The sequence below is a fragment of the Geotrypetes seraphini genome, chromosome 13 (assembly GCF_902459505.1).
Source record: "Geotrypetes seraphini chromosome 13, aGeoSer1.1, whole genome shotgun sequence".
Taxonomy (NCBI): domain Eukaryota; kingdom Metazoa; phylum Chordata; class Amphibia; order Gymnophiona; family Dermophiidae; genus Geotrypetes; species Geotrypetes seraphini.
Genome location: NC_047096.1, coordinates 46,323,169 through 46,343,425, shown reverse-complemented (window position 1 = coordinate 46,343,425; position 20,257 = coordinate 46,323,169). Strand labels below are relative to the sequence as shown.

Genomic DNA, 20,257 nt, shown 5'->3' with positions numbered 1-20,257 from the left:
AAGAGTGTTGCGGTACCCAGCTGGAGGGAGAAGGAAGAGGAGGGAGGGAATTAAAGGAGATGCCAGGGCTTGGAGCATAGGAGGAAGGTATGCCAGTCTAAGGGAAAAGGAAGGGGGAGATGTGAGAGCATGGAGGGGGAGCGAAAGATGGAAGAAAAGGAAAGGAGAGAGATGCCAGAGAATCAGGGAAGGGGAGATACCAGACTATGAGGAGAGGTGTGGGAGAGGGAAGGCGAGGAGAGAGATGCCAGACCAATGGGGTGAAAGGAGAGATGGAAGGGGGAGGCATACAGTTTCTGGAAGGGGCATAGAAGGAGAGAAGATGCCATATAGGGGAAGAGAGACGGCAGACAGTGAATGGAAGGAAGAGAGTTACAAGAAGATGAGGAAAGGAGAAACCACAGAAGACAAAGGTAGAAAAAAATTTCTATTTATTTATTGCTTTAGGAGACATGTGTCACTGTTTCTGTGAAGCATTGTATGCAGAGTCCAGCTTCTTGCTGGTTCAATTTAACCTTTGTCTATGTATTTTTATTTTATCCCCCCTTTTACAAAACTGTGAAGCGTTTTTAGCACCAGCCTTGGTGGTAGCAGCTCTGATGCTCAGAATTTTATGAGCATCAGAGCTGTTACCTCCGTAGCTAAAATCCACACTACAGTTTTGTAAAAGAGGGAGGGGTTAGTTTGTGATTACATATTCCTTACTAGGCGAAGGTGTTTTCTGTGTTCTGTGTGTTCGAAAGACATGGTTTTCTGTTAGGATTGACGGTGTAGGATTGATCTGTGCTGGTCTGGCTTGTTTAGTTTTACAATGGGTGTATTGATGTACTGCTCACTGCAATATGTAAGATGCTGCCTTTTCCTAGGTACTCATGTGTGACGTGTGGTTTGTTACTAAAAATCATGTTTTTCTTACAGATGGGGGGGGGGGTGCCAAAAAATGATGGGCCCCGGATGTTACATATGCTACGTACGCCACTGTATGTAAAGATACCAGAAAGCTGGCGTAGCAAAAACTTCTAAGTTTTGAGTATTTAACCCTCCCACAATCTCATGGGCACTCGTTTCAAGTTTCAAGTTTATTGAGATTTTGATTTAAACGCAATATCAAATATTTTCAATGCGTATAACAAAAATAAATTTGGGGAAATAAATAAAACCATTTGAACCAGTGTTCCCGCTAAGCTGCGCTGGCGTGCGCTGGCGCACAAAATATTACATCGCAGCGCACACGTTTCTCGTCACAGCGCACGATCGGAAGAGGCGTACGGCAGATGGCAGGGCGGCGAGAGGAGAATCGGGCGAGTTGGCTCATAACTTGCTGGCGCCCGATATTTTTGGCTCACGGTGAAAAAAGTTTGCTCACAACACCCGCCCGCTTAGAGGGAACACTGGTGGCGACCCTTTCCCAGTTACGCCTGCAGCTGATGCAATCCTCCTACGATGCCTTCGAGCTCTCGGCACGTGCTGCGGCCTGTTCGGTCGCCATGCGTCGCCTGGCATGGCTTCGTACGATTGATATGAATCCGAACCTCCCAGACAGACTTGCAAATGTGCCTTGTGCGGGGGCGGATCTGTTCGATGAGTCTATCGAGACTATTACTAAGAAGCTTTCGGACCATGAGAAGTCCTTCCAGTCTATTCTGCGGCCTAAGCCCAAGCCTCAACAGTCTTGTCCCTCTAGGCCGCCTCTGATTTACCAGCGGCGTTACCAGCAGACTCCTCCTGCGAGACAGCCTGCGAAGAGACAGCCTCCCCAGAAGCCTCAGCAGAAGCCTCAGATGCCGGCTGCACCCAATGCTACTCAGCCTTTTTGACTCTCTTCCAGGGAGCATAACCAACTTCGTTCTGTCTCCCCCCGTTTTTCCCATTGGGGGTCGTCTCTATCATTTTTGTCATCGATGGAAGGCGATCACCACGGACCTCTGGGTCCTTGCCATCGTAAGAGAGGGATACTCTCTTCATTTCCAACAGGTCCCCCCGGACCACCCGCCAAGAGAGTATCCTTCCAACTTGACGCAGACCGCTCTTCTTCTCCAGGAGGCTCAGGCTCTGCTTCGGCTTCGGGCAGTCGAGCCGGTTCCATTAGATCAGCAAAACAGGGGGTTTTACTCCCGGTACTTTCTGGTCCCGAAGAAGACGGGCGATCTGCGACCCATTTTGGACCTTCGAGTCCTCAACAAGTTTTTGGTCAAGGAGCGGTTCCGCATGCTGACCCTTGCTTCTCTCTATCCCCTCCTCGAGCAGAACGATTGGTTATGCTCTCTGGACCTCAAGGAGGCCTACACTCACATCCCTATTCATCCGGCCTCCCGCAAGTTCCTCAGATTTCGGGTGGGACATCTGCATCTGCAGTATCGAGTGCTTCCATTCGGCCTTTCCTCGTCTCCCAGAGTCTTCACGAAGTGTCTGGTGGTGGTGGCCGCTGCACTCCGGAACATGGGTCTTCAGGTGTTTCCATACCTCGACGACTGGCTCATCAAGGCACCGTCGGCTCCAGGGGTCATTTCGGCGACCTTGACTACAATTTGTTTCCTGCAGAGTTTGGGCTTCGAGATCAACTTCCCCAAGTCACATCTTCAGCCCACCCAGTCTCTCCCCTTTATCGGGGCTGTTCTGGATACCATTCAACTTCGAGCATTCCTTCCTCCTCAACGCATGGATGCTCTCCTTCTACTCTGCCAGTCGGTGTCTTCTCGCCAATCCATCTCAGCGAGACACATGATGGTCCTCTTGGGCCACATGGCATCTACCGTTCATGTGACGCCTTTTGCCAGACTACATCTCAGGATTCCTCAGTGGACCCTAGCATCTCAGTGGACTCAGGTGTCCAACCCGTTGTCCCGTCACATTGTAGTCACTCCTGCTCTACGGCAGTCTCTTCTCTGGTGGATGACCTCTTCGAATCTATCCAGAGGTTTGCTGTTTCACTCTCCTCCCCACCAGAAAGTTCTCACGACAGATTCATCGAACTATGCATGGGGGGCTCATCTGGATGGTCTTCGCACTCAGGGGTTCTGGACCAGTGCGGAACGACTCCATCAAATCAATCTTCTGGAGCTCAGAGCCATCTTCAATGCTCTCCAGGCTTTTCAGCATCTACTTCACGACATGGTGGTCCTTATTCGCACAGACAATCAGGTCGCCATGTATTATGTCAACAAACAAGGGGGCACGGGCTCGGCCCCTCTTTGCCAGGAAGCTCTTCGAGTCTGGGATTGGGCGGTTCGCCACAACACCTTCCTCAAAGCTGTCTATGTTCAGGGGAAAGACAACGTCTTGGCAGACAAATTGAGTCGTCTTCTCCAGCCTCACGAATGGACGCTCCATTCCGACCCCCTTCATCAGATCTTTGCTCAGTGGGGAACGCCTCAGATAGACCTCTTTGCAGCCCCCCACAACTTCAAACTGCCTCAGTTTTGCTCCATGATCTACACTCCTCATCGCCTCAAGGCAGACGCCTTTCTACTGGATTGGGGGAATCGCTTCCTATATGCGTTTCCTCCATTTCCTCTCATTCAAAAGACTCTGGTCAAGTTGAGATCAGACCATGCCACCATGATTCTGATTGCTCCTCGGTGGCCCAGACAACCTTGGTACTCCCTTCTACTTCAACTGAGCAGCAGGGAGCCAGTACTTCTGCCAGTGTTTCCGTCACTACTTACTCAACATCAAGGTTCTCTACTTCATCCCAACCTGCAGTCCCTCCACCTGACAGCTTGGTTCCTTTCAACATAACTCCTCACCAGTTTTCTCAAGCAGTGAGGGAGGTCTTGGAGGCTTCCAGGAAGCCTGCTACTCGACAATGCTATTCCCAAAAATGGACTAGATTCTCTTCCTGGTGTATTTCCAATGCCACGGAACCTCAGCGAGCTTCCTTATCTTCTGTATTGGACTATCTTCTACACCTGTCTCAGTCTGGTCTCAAGTCTACCTCTATACGGGTCCACCTGAGTGCTATTGCGGCTTTCCATCAGCCTCTACAGGGGAAACCTTTGTCTGCTCATCCTGTGGTTTCCAGATTTATGAAAGGACTTTTTCATGTCAACCCTCCTATCAAACCTCCTCCTGTGGTTTGGGATCCCAATGTTGTCCTGTCTCATCTTATGAAGCCTCCGTTTGAACCTCTCAACAAGGCTCCTCTTAAGTATCTCACCTGGAAGGTGGTTTTTCTGGTGGCCCTCACGTCAGCTCGCCGGGTCAGTGAGCTTCAGGCCCTAGTGGCGGATCCACCGTTCACTGTATTCCATCATGACAAGGTGGTTCTTCGTACTCATCCAAAATTTTTACCTAAAGTGGTCTCTGAATTTCACATCAACCAATCCATCGTGCTTCCAGTGTTCTTTCCAAAGCCTCATTCTCACCCTGGGGAATCTGCTTTACACACTCTGGACTGTAAACGTGCTTTAGCTTTCTACTTGGATCGCACAAAGCCACACAGAACTGCTCCTCAACTTTTCGTCTCCTTTGATCCAAACAAGTTGGGACGACCTGTATCGAAGCGCACCATCTCCTACTGGATGGCGGCTTGTATCTCTTCCTGCTATGCCCAGGCTGGATTATCCCTTCCCTGTAAGGTCACAGCCCATAAGGTCAGAACAATGGCAGCCTCTGTGGCCTTCCTCAGATCGACACCGATTGAGGAGATTTGTAAGGCTGCCACTTGGTCCTCGGTTCATACATTCACCTCTCATTATTGTCTGGATACTTTCTCCAGACGGGATGGACAGTTTGGCCAAACAGTGTTACAAAATTTGTTCTCTTAAATGCCAACTCTCCCACCATCCCATTGGGGTTAGCTTGGAGGTCACCCACTAGTGAGAATACCTGCCTGCTTGTCCTGGGATAAAGCAATGTTACTTACCGTAACAGTTGTTATCCAGGGACAGCAGGCAGCTATTCTCACGTCCCACCCACCTCCCCTGGGTTGGCTTCTCAGGCTAGCTACCTGAACTGAGGAGACACGCCCGGTACATCGGGCGGGAAGGCACTGGCGCATGCGCGGTGCGGGCATCTCAAAACTTCTGAGTTTCTTCAAGCAAGACATGCTTGCAAGATGTCCGTATCGGGGCTCTGTCGGATGACATCACCCACTAGTGAGAATAGCTGCCTGCTGTCCCTGGATAACAACTGTTACGGTAAGTAACATTGCTTTATAGTTCTCCCGAAGCCCGGTAAGGACCCTCTTTTGTCTGAATCGTACCGTCCTATTTCTGTGTTGAATTATGAGGCGAAGCTTCTGGCAAAAATTTTGGCTGCCCGCCTGACGCGAATTTTGCCCTCGGTGATCTCGGACTCTCAGGTGGGGTTCGTGCGGGATCGACCTGTAGCTAAGAATATCCGGCGTATCTTGTTGGCTCTGGAACGGGTGGGACAGGAAGGTAGCCCCTTCATGCTTATTAGTTTTGACGCCGAGAAGGCTTTTGATAGAGTGCGGTGGGGTTACCTTTTTGCGGTGCTTAAGACGTACGGTTTGGGCCCCTTCTTTTTTGGTGCAATCCAGGCGTTGTATAGTGATCCCGCTGCGCGGATTTTGGTTAATGGGACTTTTTCAGGTTTTTTTAATATTCACCAAGGGACTCGCCAGGGCTGCCCCCTGTCGCCGCTCTTGTTCGTGCTTTCTTTAGACCCTCTACTTCGTGAGCTTCAGGCTAATGCGGATATTCGGGGCTTGGCATTGGGAGATTCTCATTTTAAACTTGCGGCGTTTGCGGATGATCTCTTGGTCTTTTTAACGGACCCGCAGCGTTCCTTGCCCGTGTTGCTGGAGAGCCTTCGGGAATATGGGGATTTCTCCGGCTTTGCCTTGAACTTCGCGAAATCTGAGGCTTTGGCTTCCTCGGCTCACCTTCAGCAGTTTTGGGGGGATCGTTTTCCGTTGCACTGGGCCGACTCCTCTTTTCGATACCTGGGGATCCGGCTGACTATGGATGTAGCCCAACTGTATCGCCTTAACATTGATAAATTCCTTGCCGACACTAAACTGTTACTAGCCAAATGGCAGGCGCTGCCACTGTCTCTGTTGGGTAGAATTCATTTATTTCGTATGGTTGTCTTCCCGAGGTGGCTTTACGTTCTCCAGACTCTTCCCCTTTCTTTGTTGCAGAGGGATATTCGGTCCCTCACCTCCTTGTTGTCACGGTTCTGTTGGGGAGGGCGGAGACCTAAATTGAAATGGTCACTGTTGGTGGGGCCTGCCTCCGGGGGAGGTTTGGGGGTGCCCGACATCAGGGTTTATAATCAGGCTTGCTTGTTGCGTCATGTTAGTGATTGGGTGTTGGGCACCTCTTTCTACACGGATCTTTCTATGGAACGGGATCATTTCTATCCTCTTCATCTTTTGTATTTCCTTCATGCCCCTTTATCTAAATTGCCAAGAAACTGTAAGCGTAGCCTTCTGTTTCGGTCCTTGTGGACAGTGTGGCACCTGATCCTTCGGTTGTGGAATCAGGACTCCCATACTAGTGCCCTTTTGCCATTGATGGGAAACTTAGCTTTCCCTCAGGGGGTTGGACCCTCCGTTTTTGGTCGCTGGAGGGCTCGGGGGGTGGAGCAGTTGAGGCATGTTCTGCAGGATGATGCATCTCTACTTTCTTGTGCTGAGTTGGCGGGGAGGGGGGTTCCTGAGCTTGGTCTTCCTTTTGCATATTGTCAACTTAGCCATTATGTGGCTTCCCTCCCGGGGAGATCCTTGCAGGGGGATTTTGGGACCCGGCTCTGTACTTTTTTGACAGCAGATCCTGATACTAGGGTCTCTATTTCTTTTTTTCATTGCCAAATTATGGCTCTTCGCCCACCTAGGGTTTTTCCTGGTATTTTGCAGGCTTGGCGGCGGGACTTGGGCAGGGACTTGGAGGATACTTTTTTGTTAAAAGTCCTGAAACGTACTGCGGGCCTGGTATATAGTGCTGAATTACGTGAATGTCACTATCGCACTGTCCTGCGGGCCTATGCTTCCCAAAGTCAGGCTTACTACATGGGTTGTGTTGGCACTCAGTTATGCGTCCGCTGTTCGGTGGAGGTTAATTCTTACTTTCAGGGTATCTGGAGCTGTGAGGGGATTCAGGCCTTTTGGAAGGAGCTGGCCTCCTTTTTACAGGGCCTGTTGCAGACATTTGTGCCGGTCTCAGTGCTTTCTATGTTGTTTGCCCAGTTCTCCTTCCTGTACATGTATACTTCTTCTGAAAAATTATTTCTTAGTAAATGTTTTATTTTGGGGAAGAAATGTATTTTGTGTTGCTGGCTTTCTCCTTAACCCCCCTCCTTTTGGCATTGGAGGAATCGACTTCACGAACTTATGGGCTGGGAGGCCCGTTTGGCTTGTTCTTCTCGTTGCCGGAGCAGAGACTTTGTTAACACTTGGGACTCCGTACTTGAACATTTTGACCCCTGAGAGTCGTAACCGTATCTTGAACAGACTCCACCTCTGATTCTGTGCATCTCTTTGCCATTGATATTCCCTGCTTGAGAGTTGTATGTTTCTTTGGGGGGGAGGGTGGGGGGGAGGGGGTTTCTCTCTGTGGGGTGGGGGTGGTGCTTGATCGTGGTGGACATTAGAGTCCAGTCCTCCGCAGTTGTCAGGTGAAATTGTATACCCTGTTTTCTATTGCTGTTGTAATTGCTGTTGTACTTGCTTAATAAAATAGATTTAAACATATTATTTATTCTGAATGAGTCTCATCCTGTATGCAAAGTGTGGTTTTTCCCTGGATGATGTGTTCTAAGGAATCCGAGGCAAAGAGGTGGCATGGTTATATATAGGTTACTCAGTGCTTATGATATATGAGGGTGCTCTGTGCAAATGGAATATCATTTATTTTTAGGCTATAATTAGTTTTCCCTAAGGAAATATCTAGAAAAAATCCTCTTTTTATAATGGTGGATTTTTAAAGTATCAACTATTTGCAATGCATATTGTAGGTCAATATTTTGAGTAACTCTACGTATGAATAAAATTGGATATTAATTCATCATGCAATTTATTTTATAAGACTGTTTTGGGCTAATGGAATTTAGGCTCTTAAACATGATAGAGAGGTTTCTTTTCTAAGTGGCATATATATTTCCTCTTAGAATCCCTATGGACTTCTAACATGTGGTATATTGGCTTTTTTTTCCTAGTAAAAATAATGCTTATGTGAGCTGTGGGCAACTTTGTGTATTTGGGGGCCTTGTTCCCTCAGGTTTTCACCATCTCCCTAATGAAAATTCAAGGAAAAGAGATGTATGCAGATCAATTGCATGCATATTTATTAGGCATATCCATAAAATCTGACAAGGATTGAAGCTGTCCCCTGGCCTGTTATGTGGCTTAAATGTACCATTTTAATTGTTTGGGTATTCTACGTCAGTGGTTCTTAAACCTATCCTAGGGGACCACCAGCCAACTGGGTTTTTAGGATATCCTTAATAAATATGCATGAGAGAGATTTGCGTGCATGACACCTTCATTATATGCAAATCTCTCTAATGTGCATATTCATTAGGGATCTCCTGGAAACCCGACTGACAGGTCATTCCCTAGGCACTGTTCTCTCTAACCTGAGTGTGTGTCTTCCACCTGTAATGAAGCCAGAGTGTGGTACTGTTTTCACTATCTCATTTTCAATAGTGAGGGACAGACAAATTCTGCAGGACTCCAGAGAATCTGCTTGTCTCTATCCATTGAAAATACAATATTAAACCCCTCCCTACTGGCTGCAATGCAGTTGATGGGCTCCTGCTCAGCTTAGAGGGAACAATGCCCCCAGGACAGGTTTGAAAGCCGCTGTTCTACATCATTGGCTACTGAGCATCTAAACCAGAGGTTCTTAATCCAGTCCTCAGGACAAACCCAGCCATTCAGGTGTTCAAGATACGTACAGTGAATATACATGCAATAGATTTATATATATAATAGAGGCAATGCATGCATGTTCATTGTAGATGTCTTGAAAACCAGACTGGCAGGGTCATTCTGAGGAACGGGTTTAGAACCCCTGATCTAAACCAATACGCTTCAGTTCAAGAGCAGAATTAAAGGCCAGATTCTATAAATGGTGTGGTAGTGGTTCAAAAAAATGGCACCATTTATAGAATTACGCTTAGCAGTGCCAAAGTGGACTTAGGCACAATTCCATTAGGCCAGATTTTCATTTGCTTAATTTGGCGGCACCTATGTAGGACACCTAACGATGCCTGTTCTCCGCTCATAACATTCCTGCTCTTTAATATAGGCATCATTTAGAGTCCTTAGGTGTGGGAGGGCACCTCCATTTAGGCATTGCTAGGCATCCTAAGAGTTTGGTGCCAAACTCTTAAATTGTATTGAGTTTTTTGTTGTATGTTTGTTTTTTTGATTGGCTGGAAACTGGTGTTGTTATTTACCACACTGATAAGAACAGCCTTACTGGGTCAGACCAATGGTCCATCAAGCCCAGTAGCCCGTTCTCATGGTGGCCAATCCAGGTCACTAGTACCTGGCCAAAACCCAAGGGGTAGCAACATTCCATTATCTCAGAGTAAGCTAGATTCTGGAACCCCAAATAGTAACAACATTCTATATAGAATCCCCAAAGAGTAGCAAGATTCTAGAATCCCAGAGAGTAGCAACATTCCATGCTACCCATCCAGGGCAAGCAGTGGCTTCCCCCATGTCTTTCTCAATAACAGACTATGGATGTTTCCTCCATGAACTTGTCCACACCCTCTGCAATGCGTTCCAGAGCTTAACTATTCCTGAATGTAGGTGTCACTAAGTGGCTGCAATTAGGGCACCTAGCGGTGCCTAATAAAGGCGTCATTTATAGAATTCTCCAGTAAGAGTCTAGAGTGCACAGAAGTTTTGCAATTTAGGATTAAAATATGAAAACACTGGGCTGTGATGCTGAGGCCTGGCTCCCCCCAATAATGGAAATGGAAACCTGTTTTAAGTAGCTTGGAACAGAATGTGTGCAAGCCTGGGCTAGAACAGGGTCTCCACTTCTGTTGCGATTACCATATGTGGCAAATTTTCTATACTTTTGTGTAATGTTTCATATCTTTCCTGTGCAAAAAAAAATATATATATATATTTATTGAAAAGCTTTCCCATTGTTTTTAAATAACACTGTTCCGTTTGCACCTGGGAGTCATTTCTGCTTCTGCTCCTTCTCCCTTGTCATGGTACACTGCAGAGATGATGAGCTTCAGCCAAGGAAAGAGGAAGAAGATTGAGCTGCAGCTATAGCCCAGGGATAGTCTACCAAGGGTTCCTTGAAGGCACTTTGTTGTTTGTTTCAGATTTGAATTAGATGGCAGGGGATCTTGTGGGTTGTAAATTATGAGGTAGCAGGCTCTTGTGGCTCTTGTGGCAGTACTGGACTAGGTAATTGATTTCACACCAATAGAAGATGAATTGTTGATCATGTTGTAACATATGGAATGCACTCATAGTGGACTGTGTTCTTTTTGCAGATACTCTGATCCCACCAAGTGGACAGCTTTCTTGGGGCTTCATACCCAGAAAAGCCTGGACAGCAAAGATGTAGTAGTGGTGAAAATCAAACGTATCGTTGCTCATCGTAACTTTAATGATTACGACTATGACAGTGACATCGCTGTGCTGGAGCTGGAGAAGGCCGTTCAGTTCAGCAACACCATTCAGCCAATCTGCCTACCAGATGCTACCTATGACTTTTCTGTGGGGAAATCTATGTGGGTGACTGGATGGGGCAGAACTGTGGAAAGCAGTAAGTCAAGTGTGAAAAATCTTCATGACATACAAAACTATATTCTAAGAGGAGTGTGAAACTGGGAAGCACTCCTACTATGTTACCAAATCTAAGCCTTAAATTTATTTACCATATATACTCAAAACATAAACCGATACGAAAAGAGGAAAAAAAGGTTGACTCTTATATAAACTCTGTGTGTGTGTTAATATTCAAGTGCAGTGCAGTGCCCTGTCTTGCCAGACTCTATTACTTAGCTGAGTTTGTAACTTTATAATTTGTAATCCGCCTTGAACCACAAGGTATTGATGGAATAGAAATCACTAATGTAATGTAATGCCGTTATTGCGGCCATTGGGCTGCTTTTTGTGAAGCAACAAGTTGACCCTGACAATTCCACAGAAGAGAAAATTCAAGAGAAACAAAAGACTCTGTGGAGAGTTGATGTTCAAGATGAGGACTTTAGTAGAAATTCAACTTCATAATTCACATAAAAACAACAAGCACCCAATCCTCTGAGAAATGTGGACCCAACACGGTCCATGTTTCGACAATACTGTCTTCCACAGGGGTCCCAATGGGTTCTATTGAAAAACTAGTGGATTATGAACAAGTCCAAATAAACGTGATACAGCAATCAAAGTACACCGTGAGATGATCTCAGTAGCTGCTTATTGTGAACCATTTTAGAGCTGTGGGTAGAGACGATATGTAACATTTCATATTTTATTACTTTGCATTAACTTTCATTTTAGGACTGTGATGCACAGTTCCTTGCCCTTAACCATCCTCTTAAGTGAAATGTATAATCTGTACAGTTGCTTATGTCTGGCCCTCTATATTGTGCTCATGACAGGTAAAGAAGGAGCTGCAGTCCTACAGAAGGCAGAAATTCGTGTCATCAACCAGACCGAATGCAGCAAATTCATGACTGGGCTGACTGCACAGATGATTTGCGCTGGATATCTCAGCGGAGGCATTGATGCCTGTCAGGTAAGGGGTTTTGTCTCCAGACCTCAACTAGAATTATCTTTCTTCTGTAGCCTAGTTCTTTAATGTGACACTGAGGGAGCAATTGTCAACCTGTTGCATTGGGGCAGAGTCCCTGACTTTTTAGGTTTTCAAAAGAGGAGTAGCCACGCACTTTCCTGCCAAAAACCTTTATCCATTTGTTTTGTGCAGACAGTCTTTTCAAATCTGTGTGTTATTTTTAAAGACAATATGTGTGATTTTATTTTCCTATCCCACAAAAAACAACCCCTAGAAACACCTCCTTAAACGTAGCTGAAAATACATATCCTTAGATGTTTGGGGAAATTTGCTTCCTCATGAAATAGATTGGAATCCAATTAGTATAGGTACACTATCCTGGGGACAGTAGATGGTATGGATGGGCGGACTGGATAAGCCAAATGGCCCATCTAGTCTGCCCATCCACAGTAACCATTATCTCTTTTTCTCTCCGAGAGATCCAAAGTGCTTATTCCAGGCCCTTTTGAATTCAGACTGACCACCACTTCTGGGAGACTGTTCCATGCATCTACCACCCTTTCTGTAAAAGAAGTTTTTCCTTAGATTACTCCGGAGCCTATCACCTCTTAACTTCATCCTATGCCTTCTCATTGCAGAGTTTTCTTTCAAATGAAAAGACTCGACTCGTGAGCATTTACATTACGTAGATATTTAAACGTTTCTTATCATATCTCCCCTCTCCCGCCTTTCTTCCAAAGTAGACAGATTATTATTATTATTATTATGATGCATACCATTTTAGTAGACTTCCTCTGGACCGACTCCATTCTTTTTATATCTTTTTTTGAAGGTGTGGCCTCCAGAATTGTATACAGTATTCTAAATGAGATCTTACCAAAGTCTTATACAGGGGCATCAATTCCTCCTTTTTCCTACTGGCGATATCTCTTCCTTTGCACCTTAGCATTCTTCTAACTTTCACCATCACCTTTTCAACCTGTTTGGCTCCTTAAGATCATCACATACAATCACACCCAAATCCCGCTCTTCTGTTGTGCACATAAGTTCTTCACCCCCTAAACTGTACCGCTCCTTCGGGTTTTTGCAGCCCAAATGCATGTTCCCTAGCAACAGCAGCAGATGAATCCAGAGACCAATGGGAATAGCCCACATCTACCAGCAGGTGGAGATAGAGAAACTGATTAACAGGCGGTCTTATAGGCTGGTACTCCTCCTGTCTCATCAGTATTCTCTATCTCCCAGCAGGTGTGGTCGCTGTTCACCTAGCTCCTGGACTCTGGCTGTGACGGGGCCTTTCTTTTCTCCTGTTGAGGCTTTCTCTTCAGTGAGCTGGTTGATTTATTTCTCCTGTTGAGATCTTCTCTTCAGTGAGACAGGGGTGTCCGGCTAATCGGTGCCGGCTTTGGAGGTTACACTTGGGCCCTCCCTTGTCCCTGCCTCACCCTCCCTCCGGTGATAGAGGGTATACTTAGGTCTCTTTTTTTTCTTCTTTCCCTTATAAAAAAAAAAGTGAAAGAGACCTAACTTACTATATATGAATGTGCCCTTCCTGTGGGGCTCGGCCGGTGTCTGCCGGCGTCTGCCAGCCCTGCCGACAAGGTTGTGAGTATTTATTTTTGTGTATTTCAACTGTGGTTTATATTTCCTAGTGGAGCTGTGAGTTTTTTTGTTTTTGCAATTGTCTTGGAACTGCAGGGTTTGGTTGGTGTCCTGAGTTCTATGGGTTATGTTTTTTTTGTAAATTCTGTGGAAACTGCAGCTGTGCAGTCGCGTGGTTCGCCACCTTGATTATTTATTTCTGACTCACTGCACTTGGGACAGTTCGCTCGTGTTTTAGACTTATTTTCGCCTGGTGGGCGATTGGCCGAGCCGGTTCCTTCCTGCGCGCGGGAGACGTGGGCTTGTGCTAATGATTGGTCGGGAGGGCCCTACCGTTTCCGGCCTGTTCCCTACAGCTGCCGTTTACCCGGCGTAGGCCGCGGCGGGGTTCCGGTTGCACGCATGGACATGTTTGCGGAGCCAGTGCTTTTCAGCGAGCAGGAGGCTCGCGCTAAGGCTCAGATGCTGGCGGGGGCGCCGCTGCGTCCTCGGAGTCGGTTCGGCAGCTGACTTCTCTCGGCGCTCCCCGCAGTCTCCCTGTTCTTTTTATTAAAAAAAAAAAAAAAAAGAGGGTAATACAAATTGATGCGGCTGTGGGTTACATTTGCTATTGCCGCATCAGTTTGATTCCCTGTGAGAGTTTTTCTCCAGCGGCAGTTCTTGAGGAGCCTTCTGGCTGTGCCTCAGGTTGCTGGAGTGGGAGACCTATGCTTGGTTTCTCAGCTGCAGCTTCTCCCTGCACTGAGTCGATACAGGCAAATTGCCACTGAGGGAGATCAGCAGCAGGGAGTTTATGGATCTTGGTTCAGTCCTAGCCTATTATCTCCCAGGGTGACTGTATGGTAAGGATTCTGCCTGGGGTCTGTTTTCCTCTGCTTGGTGCCTTGGGGCCGCGCGGCTGGTATCTGGTAGTGCTATAACGATTTTCCTGGTACTGGTGTGCTAGGTATCCGGTTGACCTGCACGGTGCTGATGGCGCGGGATGGCTTGGTAGCACCTAGCCTTTTCCAGTGTGCAGGGCTCAGTTTCATTCATTTCTGGAGCGACGCCAGGACTGTGTTTCCTGGTTGCCATTCCGGATTATGTGGCACCTTATTCTTCTGCCGTCGGCTACGTAGCCCCTTAGTTTTCCCTGTGCACATAGTTCTTCGAGCATTCCCATCTCCTTGATGCCATGTACTAGGCTACTCTTGGAGGCGGAAGCCCAGGCTGTTTTGCCTTCTCCTTGATGTTTCTATTTCGGGAGGGGAGTCTTCTTTTTCGGCCATCCAGATTCACGGACTTTGCCAAGGGTCACTGTATCCTGTTGGTGCCTTACTGTGAGGTCTTCCCTTTCAGAGCAGTTGGTTTTACGGGACGCTTAAGTGGTGTTATGTCACTACTAGCTGTTCCGACCCTTCTTTGCAGTCTCCAGGCTGTATAGTTCAGGTTGGCCGGGTTCTTCTTCTTCTTACCATCTTTCTTATGCTGCGAACCTGGGGTCTTCTCCAGGTGGTTTTCTTTCATTCAGAGCTTACCACTCTCGTCCAGCCCGTTCCCCGGCCTCCCGGGTGTCGTTTGATAGGGGTCTGCTGACTCCTTCGATGTCCTAGCAGAGGGGAGGGGGGGAACGTGAGCATGACTGGTCAACTTGGCATCCTCTTTCCCTTTGCTGGTTCTTTCTGCACCTCCCTGTATGTTGGGCAGCCAAAGGTGGTGCGGGTGCAGGGTCCCCTTCGAGACTTCCTGGCGCTCGAGACGGTAATTCTGGTTCCCCCGGTCCAAAGATGCAGAGACGTGTTGCAGTTTTCTTGTTGGGGTCGATTAGTGGGAGTTCTTTACGGCGATCAGTCTCACAGGCATATTCTCTTATATCCCAATATGGCTCTCGCATCGCCGGTAATTGCACTGGACTCCGAATCGGTGCTTGGTTTGCTTGCCTCTCTTGGGGCAACGCTTTCGGTTTCGCCCCACGCCACCCAAGGCTTCACGTTCATTTTAATTCATGATAGCAGTAATTTTTGGCACTTCGGGCGTTATGCCTACCTTCTTCTTGTCTGGCTGCTTGATTTGGACGTCATCTGATCGGGCCATTTGCCTGCCTTGATAGGGGGTGGTTTCTTTACTCGGTTCTTTAAACTTCGAATTTGCATGGCGCTCTTTTCTCTTGTACTACCTACAGGTATATCGGGAAGCTATTTTTTATTCATATGGGAGTGAACTGAGTTCTTACCTGAGACTAGGACGAGGTGTCTCAGTCTCAGGTTTGCGTTCTTCTTCTTCGGTCACTATGACCAAGAGTATGGGATTCTGTACCGGTTTAAGGTTCCATGTTGCAGACTCCCCTGGGAACTTTGGCTTGCTTTCCCATGCTAACGCTTCAGCAGTCGCTTTTGTTCCGGTGGTTCCCGATATCTCAGGGCTCCAATTCTTTGGTAGGCTCCTCAAGCATAGCTCTGTAGGATTTGGTGGCTCACCGAGATTTCTCTTTGCAAAGGCATGCCTCGGTCTTGGCTGGACTAGCTTATGGTCACCACACATCCCGGGCTGTCGGGTTGGGGGGCTGGATACCTTCCATCCTCAGCTCCAGGAGTCTGGTATTAATAGGCGACTCAGTACTTGTTCGCTCGTCTACTCTGGAGCATGGTCAGGCTACCTTTCTGGAGCTTCAGACCATTCTTCCGGAGTGACACTGTAGGTCTTTTCAGTCAGTATTATGAGGGGGGTGTTTCTCTACAGCCTAGGCAGTAGGTGCTGTACTCGGTTGGCGGGTACTGTTGTGGTTCTACTTCGATGGGTGGACCCTCATCTTCCTCTACTGTTGGCGATTCATGTTATGAGTCAGGAAAGAATATGGATAGACTTTCTCACCGTTCCCTCGGAGCATGGCCCATTTTGTGTATGTTAATCATTAATTTTCTTATATATCCGCCAAAGCCCTGGTAGTTCGAGGCGGTTTACAACAAGAGGCGCTGGACAGTCAGCGATAAGTTACAAAATAGAATCAATGAATGCAAGTACACTGGAAGCAAATACAAATAAGAGGTGCTGGACAGTCAGCAGTGAAATCTTCTACATCTTGGATATTGGGAATTATCCCAGGACAAGCAGGCATGATATTCTCACATGTGGGTGAAGTCATCTACGGAGCCCCGATGCGGAAGCATTTTCAAGCAAACTTGATTGAAGATTTAAGTTTGCTCTGCTGCTCCACGCATGCGTGCCTTCCTGCTCCACTAGGGGGTGCATCCCCTCGTGGTCTCCAGTTCAAATTTTTCCGCGAGCCTAGAAGACGTGTTTTTCAGGCTCTGCCCCAACTGCCTTCTAGCACCGCGATTTTTTCTTGTTTTTTCACGATTAAGTCGCTGTGCGTGAATTCTTTACTCCTTTACTTGATTCCTGCTTCGTTTTCGACGACCCGGAGGCTTCCGGGTCCCCGTGGCCGCGTGGCTAATCAAGCCGCGGCTACTTTCGATTTAATGTCCCGGCCTCTGACCGGCTTTAAAAAGTGCACCCGGTGCGAGCGGCTTCTTTCTCTCACAGATCCGCATCGCCGGTGCATCCTCTGTCTGGGGGCGGCTCATCCAACCGACTCCTGCCCCCAGTGCGCTATTTTCCAAAACCGGGCCCTCCGCCGAAGAAAAGCCCGTATGGCGGATCTCTTCACCCCGGACCAACCCTCCACCTCGGCCTCGAGGTCGGCCCCGGCCTTGACCTCGGCCCCGGAAACCTCAGCATCGCCTCGAGACTCGACCCCGAAGTCCTCGGGACAACAAAAAGCCTCGGCTCCGGGTAAGTCCCCTCTTCCCTCTTCAGGTTCTGTAACAGCGAAGAAGCCAACCTCAGGGACAACGGCGACGCATGGCGGAAGCCCCATGCTTACAGCCCCATCTAAGCCCTCCAAGCCTTCGGGCCGTGCCTCCACCACACGGGAATACTCTAATACGAGGTCGCCCCCGGTGGAGCGCACCGAGGCAGTGGACATGCCTTCGATGCTGTCCGTGCCCGTCTTCCAGGACCTACTCCGAGCGATGATCACGTCGGAGCTGTCCGCTGCAATGGCCCAGTTTCAATCGGCCTCGAATGTGCCAGACCAGCCTGAGCCTCACACCGAACAACCTCGAGGAAAGGTGCGCAATCCTCGCCGCATCCCATCCTCCTCGGACTCCTCGCCGAGACGCCCGAGACGTTCCCCCTCCGCAGACCGCAGAGGGGCAAAACGTCGGACCAGAACTACAGAAACCTCGAACCGCCGTACCTCTAAGAGGGCACGAGGTTCACCAACTCTACGAGGCCGTTCTCCCACACCTCGTATGGGACCACTAAGGGTGGCTGAGTTATCACTCTCCAACCCGCGCATCCTCCGAACTCCCCCTCGGACGCATTCTCCGAGGGAGTCCGGATCAAGGTCACCAATCCGACATCGATCGGTACCCCTAACCCCGGCATCGTCTCCGAGGGGCTCCTCGAGACGCCGAAGATCGACAACCCCGGAACACTCTCACAGTGCTTCCCCAGGCTCGGAGCATGGATCAGAGCATGAACCTCGATACTCGAGGGAAGCCTCCTTATCCTTCTCCACCCGACGAAGGTCTCGTTCCCCGACCCCGCACGGGGCCCCGAGGACATCTCGCCCATCCTTCACTCGCTTTGTCCAAGACATGGGCCACGCATTGGACTTAGACCTCCAGTCCGACTCCAGATACTCTAAGGAGTACCTGGCGGAGCTGGATATGCCATCACTGCCCAGAGAGTCCCTTCGCTTACCACCTAACCCGGTACTCCAACAGGCCTTCTTCAGGAACCTAGAGACCCCCTACATGGTCACGGCCGTACCCTCCAAAATGGAGGCCAAGTACCGCACAGTACCTTACCCGGGATTCGAGCAACCACAGCTCTCCCACCAATCGCTGCTAGTGGAATCCTCCTTGAAAAAGGCTCACCCGTCCCGGGTCTCAGCAGCGGTCCCCCCAGGCCGAGAAGGCCGAACCCTGGACAAGTTCGGCAGGAGACTATACCAAAACGCAATGATGGCCTCTAGGGTGCAAAGCTACACTTTCACCTTCTCATCATACCTCAAACACCTCATTGGACTATTGAGAGCCTTTGAGACTGACCTACCGGCCTCCCGGCAGGGAACGTTCGGCCTGCTTTTAGAGTCCCTCTCCAACCTGCGCCTTCATCTATTCCACGCGGCCTACGATGGCTTCGAACTCTCCTCCAGAGAAGCAGCCTTCGCTATCGCCATGCGCCGACTAGCTTGGCTGCGCCTGGTCGACATGGACCCCAACTTACAGGACCGGTTGGCTAACCTCCCCTGCGTGGGAAAGGAATTGTTCGATGACACTATCGAGGCGGCGACAAAACGCCTCTCCGAACATGAACGCTCGTTTGCCTCCCTTGTCCGGCAAAAGCCCAAACCGCCAGCGTCCAGGCCATACAGGGCCCCTCCGCGCCGCTACCCACAAAAGTCCACCCCTGCTTTCTCGCGGCCCCCACCCAGACGCCCGCAAGCCCACCACAGGGCCATGCCCAAGTCTCAACCGCCCGCGAACACCAAACCATCCCCGTCCTTTTGACGGGACACGCGGAAGGGGGCGGGCCCCCTCCGCCATAGTCCCAGGCCTCCTTCCCATCGGGGGTCGACTCAAAGCCTTTTACCCTCGCTGGGAACAAATCACGTCGGACGCATGGGTCCTTGGCGTGATCTCATCAGGGTACTCTCTCAACTTTCGGGCCATTCCCCCAGACAATCCACCAAGGAATTGCCCTCCCAACCGGACTCAGCTACCTCTACTCCTCTCCGAGGCTCGAGACCTGCTCCGCCTGAGAGCAGTGGAGAAGGTCCCCCCCGACCAACGGGGGAAGGGCTTCTACTCCCGTTACTTCCTGGTACCGAAAAAAACGGGAGACCTACGCCCAATACTAGACTTGAGACGCCTCAACAAATTCCTGGTACGGGAAAAGTTTCGGATGCTCTCACTTCCAACACTCTACCCCCTGATCGACGAGGGCGACTGGCTCTGCTCCCTCGATCTCAAGGAGGCGTACATACATGTCCCAGTGCACCCCGCTCACCGCAAGTTTTTGCGTTTCCAAGTAGGGGACTGGCACCTACAATACCGAGTCCTCCCCTTCGGACTAGCATCATCACCTCGGGTCTTCACCAAGTGCCTCGTGGTGGTAGCAGCAACCTTACGCTCCCAGGGCCTCCAGGTATTCCCCTACCTGGACGACTGGCTAATCAAAGCCCCGTCCAAAGAAGGGGTTATCTCAGCGACCCAACAGACTATTACCTACCTACAAAGTCTGGGGTTCGAAATAAACTTCCCAAAATCTCAACTACGCCCCTCGCAGTCCCTACAGTTCATCGGGGCCACGCTGGACACGGTTCGCCTCCGTTCCTTCCTCCCCCCTCCGCGCCTGGAGGCGTTAGTAAGTCTGAGCCGAAGGATCTCTCGGCTGACCTCAGTATCAGCCCGACAGATGGAACCCTCCTGGGCCACATGGCCTCCACCGTCCATGTCACACCCTTCGCCCGCCTCCATTTGAGAATCCCTCAATGGACCCTGGCGTCTCAATGGCGTCAAGACCGGGACCCGATCGACCACTCCGTGACAGTGACTCCTTCATTGCAACGATCGCTCCGCCGGTGGGCCGACTCTTCAAATCTTTCCAAAGGTTTGCTCTTCCTCACCCCACCCCACAGCAAGGTACTCACCACGGACTCGTCGGAGTACGCTTGGGGAGCCCATCTGGACGGCCTACGCACCCAAGGAATGTGGTCAGCACAAGACCGCCGCTGCCACATCAACGTGCTAGAACTTCGGGCCATCTACCTCGCAGCTGTAGCCTTCCAACATCTGCTCCGCGACCGAGTGGTTCTCATCCGAACCGACAACCAGGTAGCGATGTACTACATAAACAAACAGGGGGGCACAGGGTCTTGGCCCCTTTGTCGGGAAGCCCTGCGCCTCTGGAAATGGGCAATCTCC

At 49.4% G+C, this 20,257-nt stretch overlaps 1 protein-coding gene across 2 annotated transcripts in view; it reads left to right on the top strand.

Moving 5' to 3' along the window:
• ST14 (suppression of tumorigenicity 14) overlaps positions 1-20,257 on the top strand; it is a 176,011-nt gene that overhangs the window by 117,217 nt on the left and 38,537 nt on the right. For both annotated transcript variants that reach the window (XM_033919388.1, XM_033919387.1), the window contains exons 17-18: positions 10,435-10,709; positions 11,548-11,684. In XM_033919388.1, coding sequence (XP_033775279.1) covers positions 10,435-10,709; positions 11,548-11,684 — 412 coding nt within the window. The remainder of the gene's footprint in view (positions 1-10,434; positions 10,710-11,547; positions 11,685-20,257) is intronic.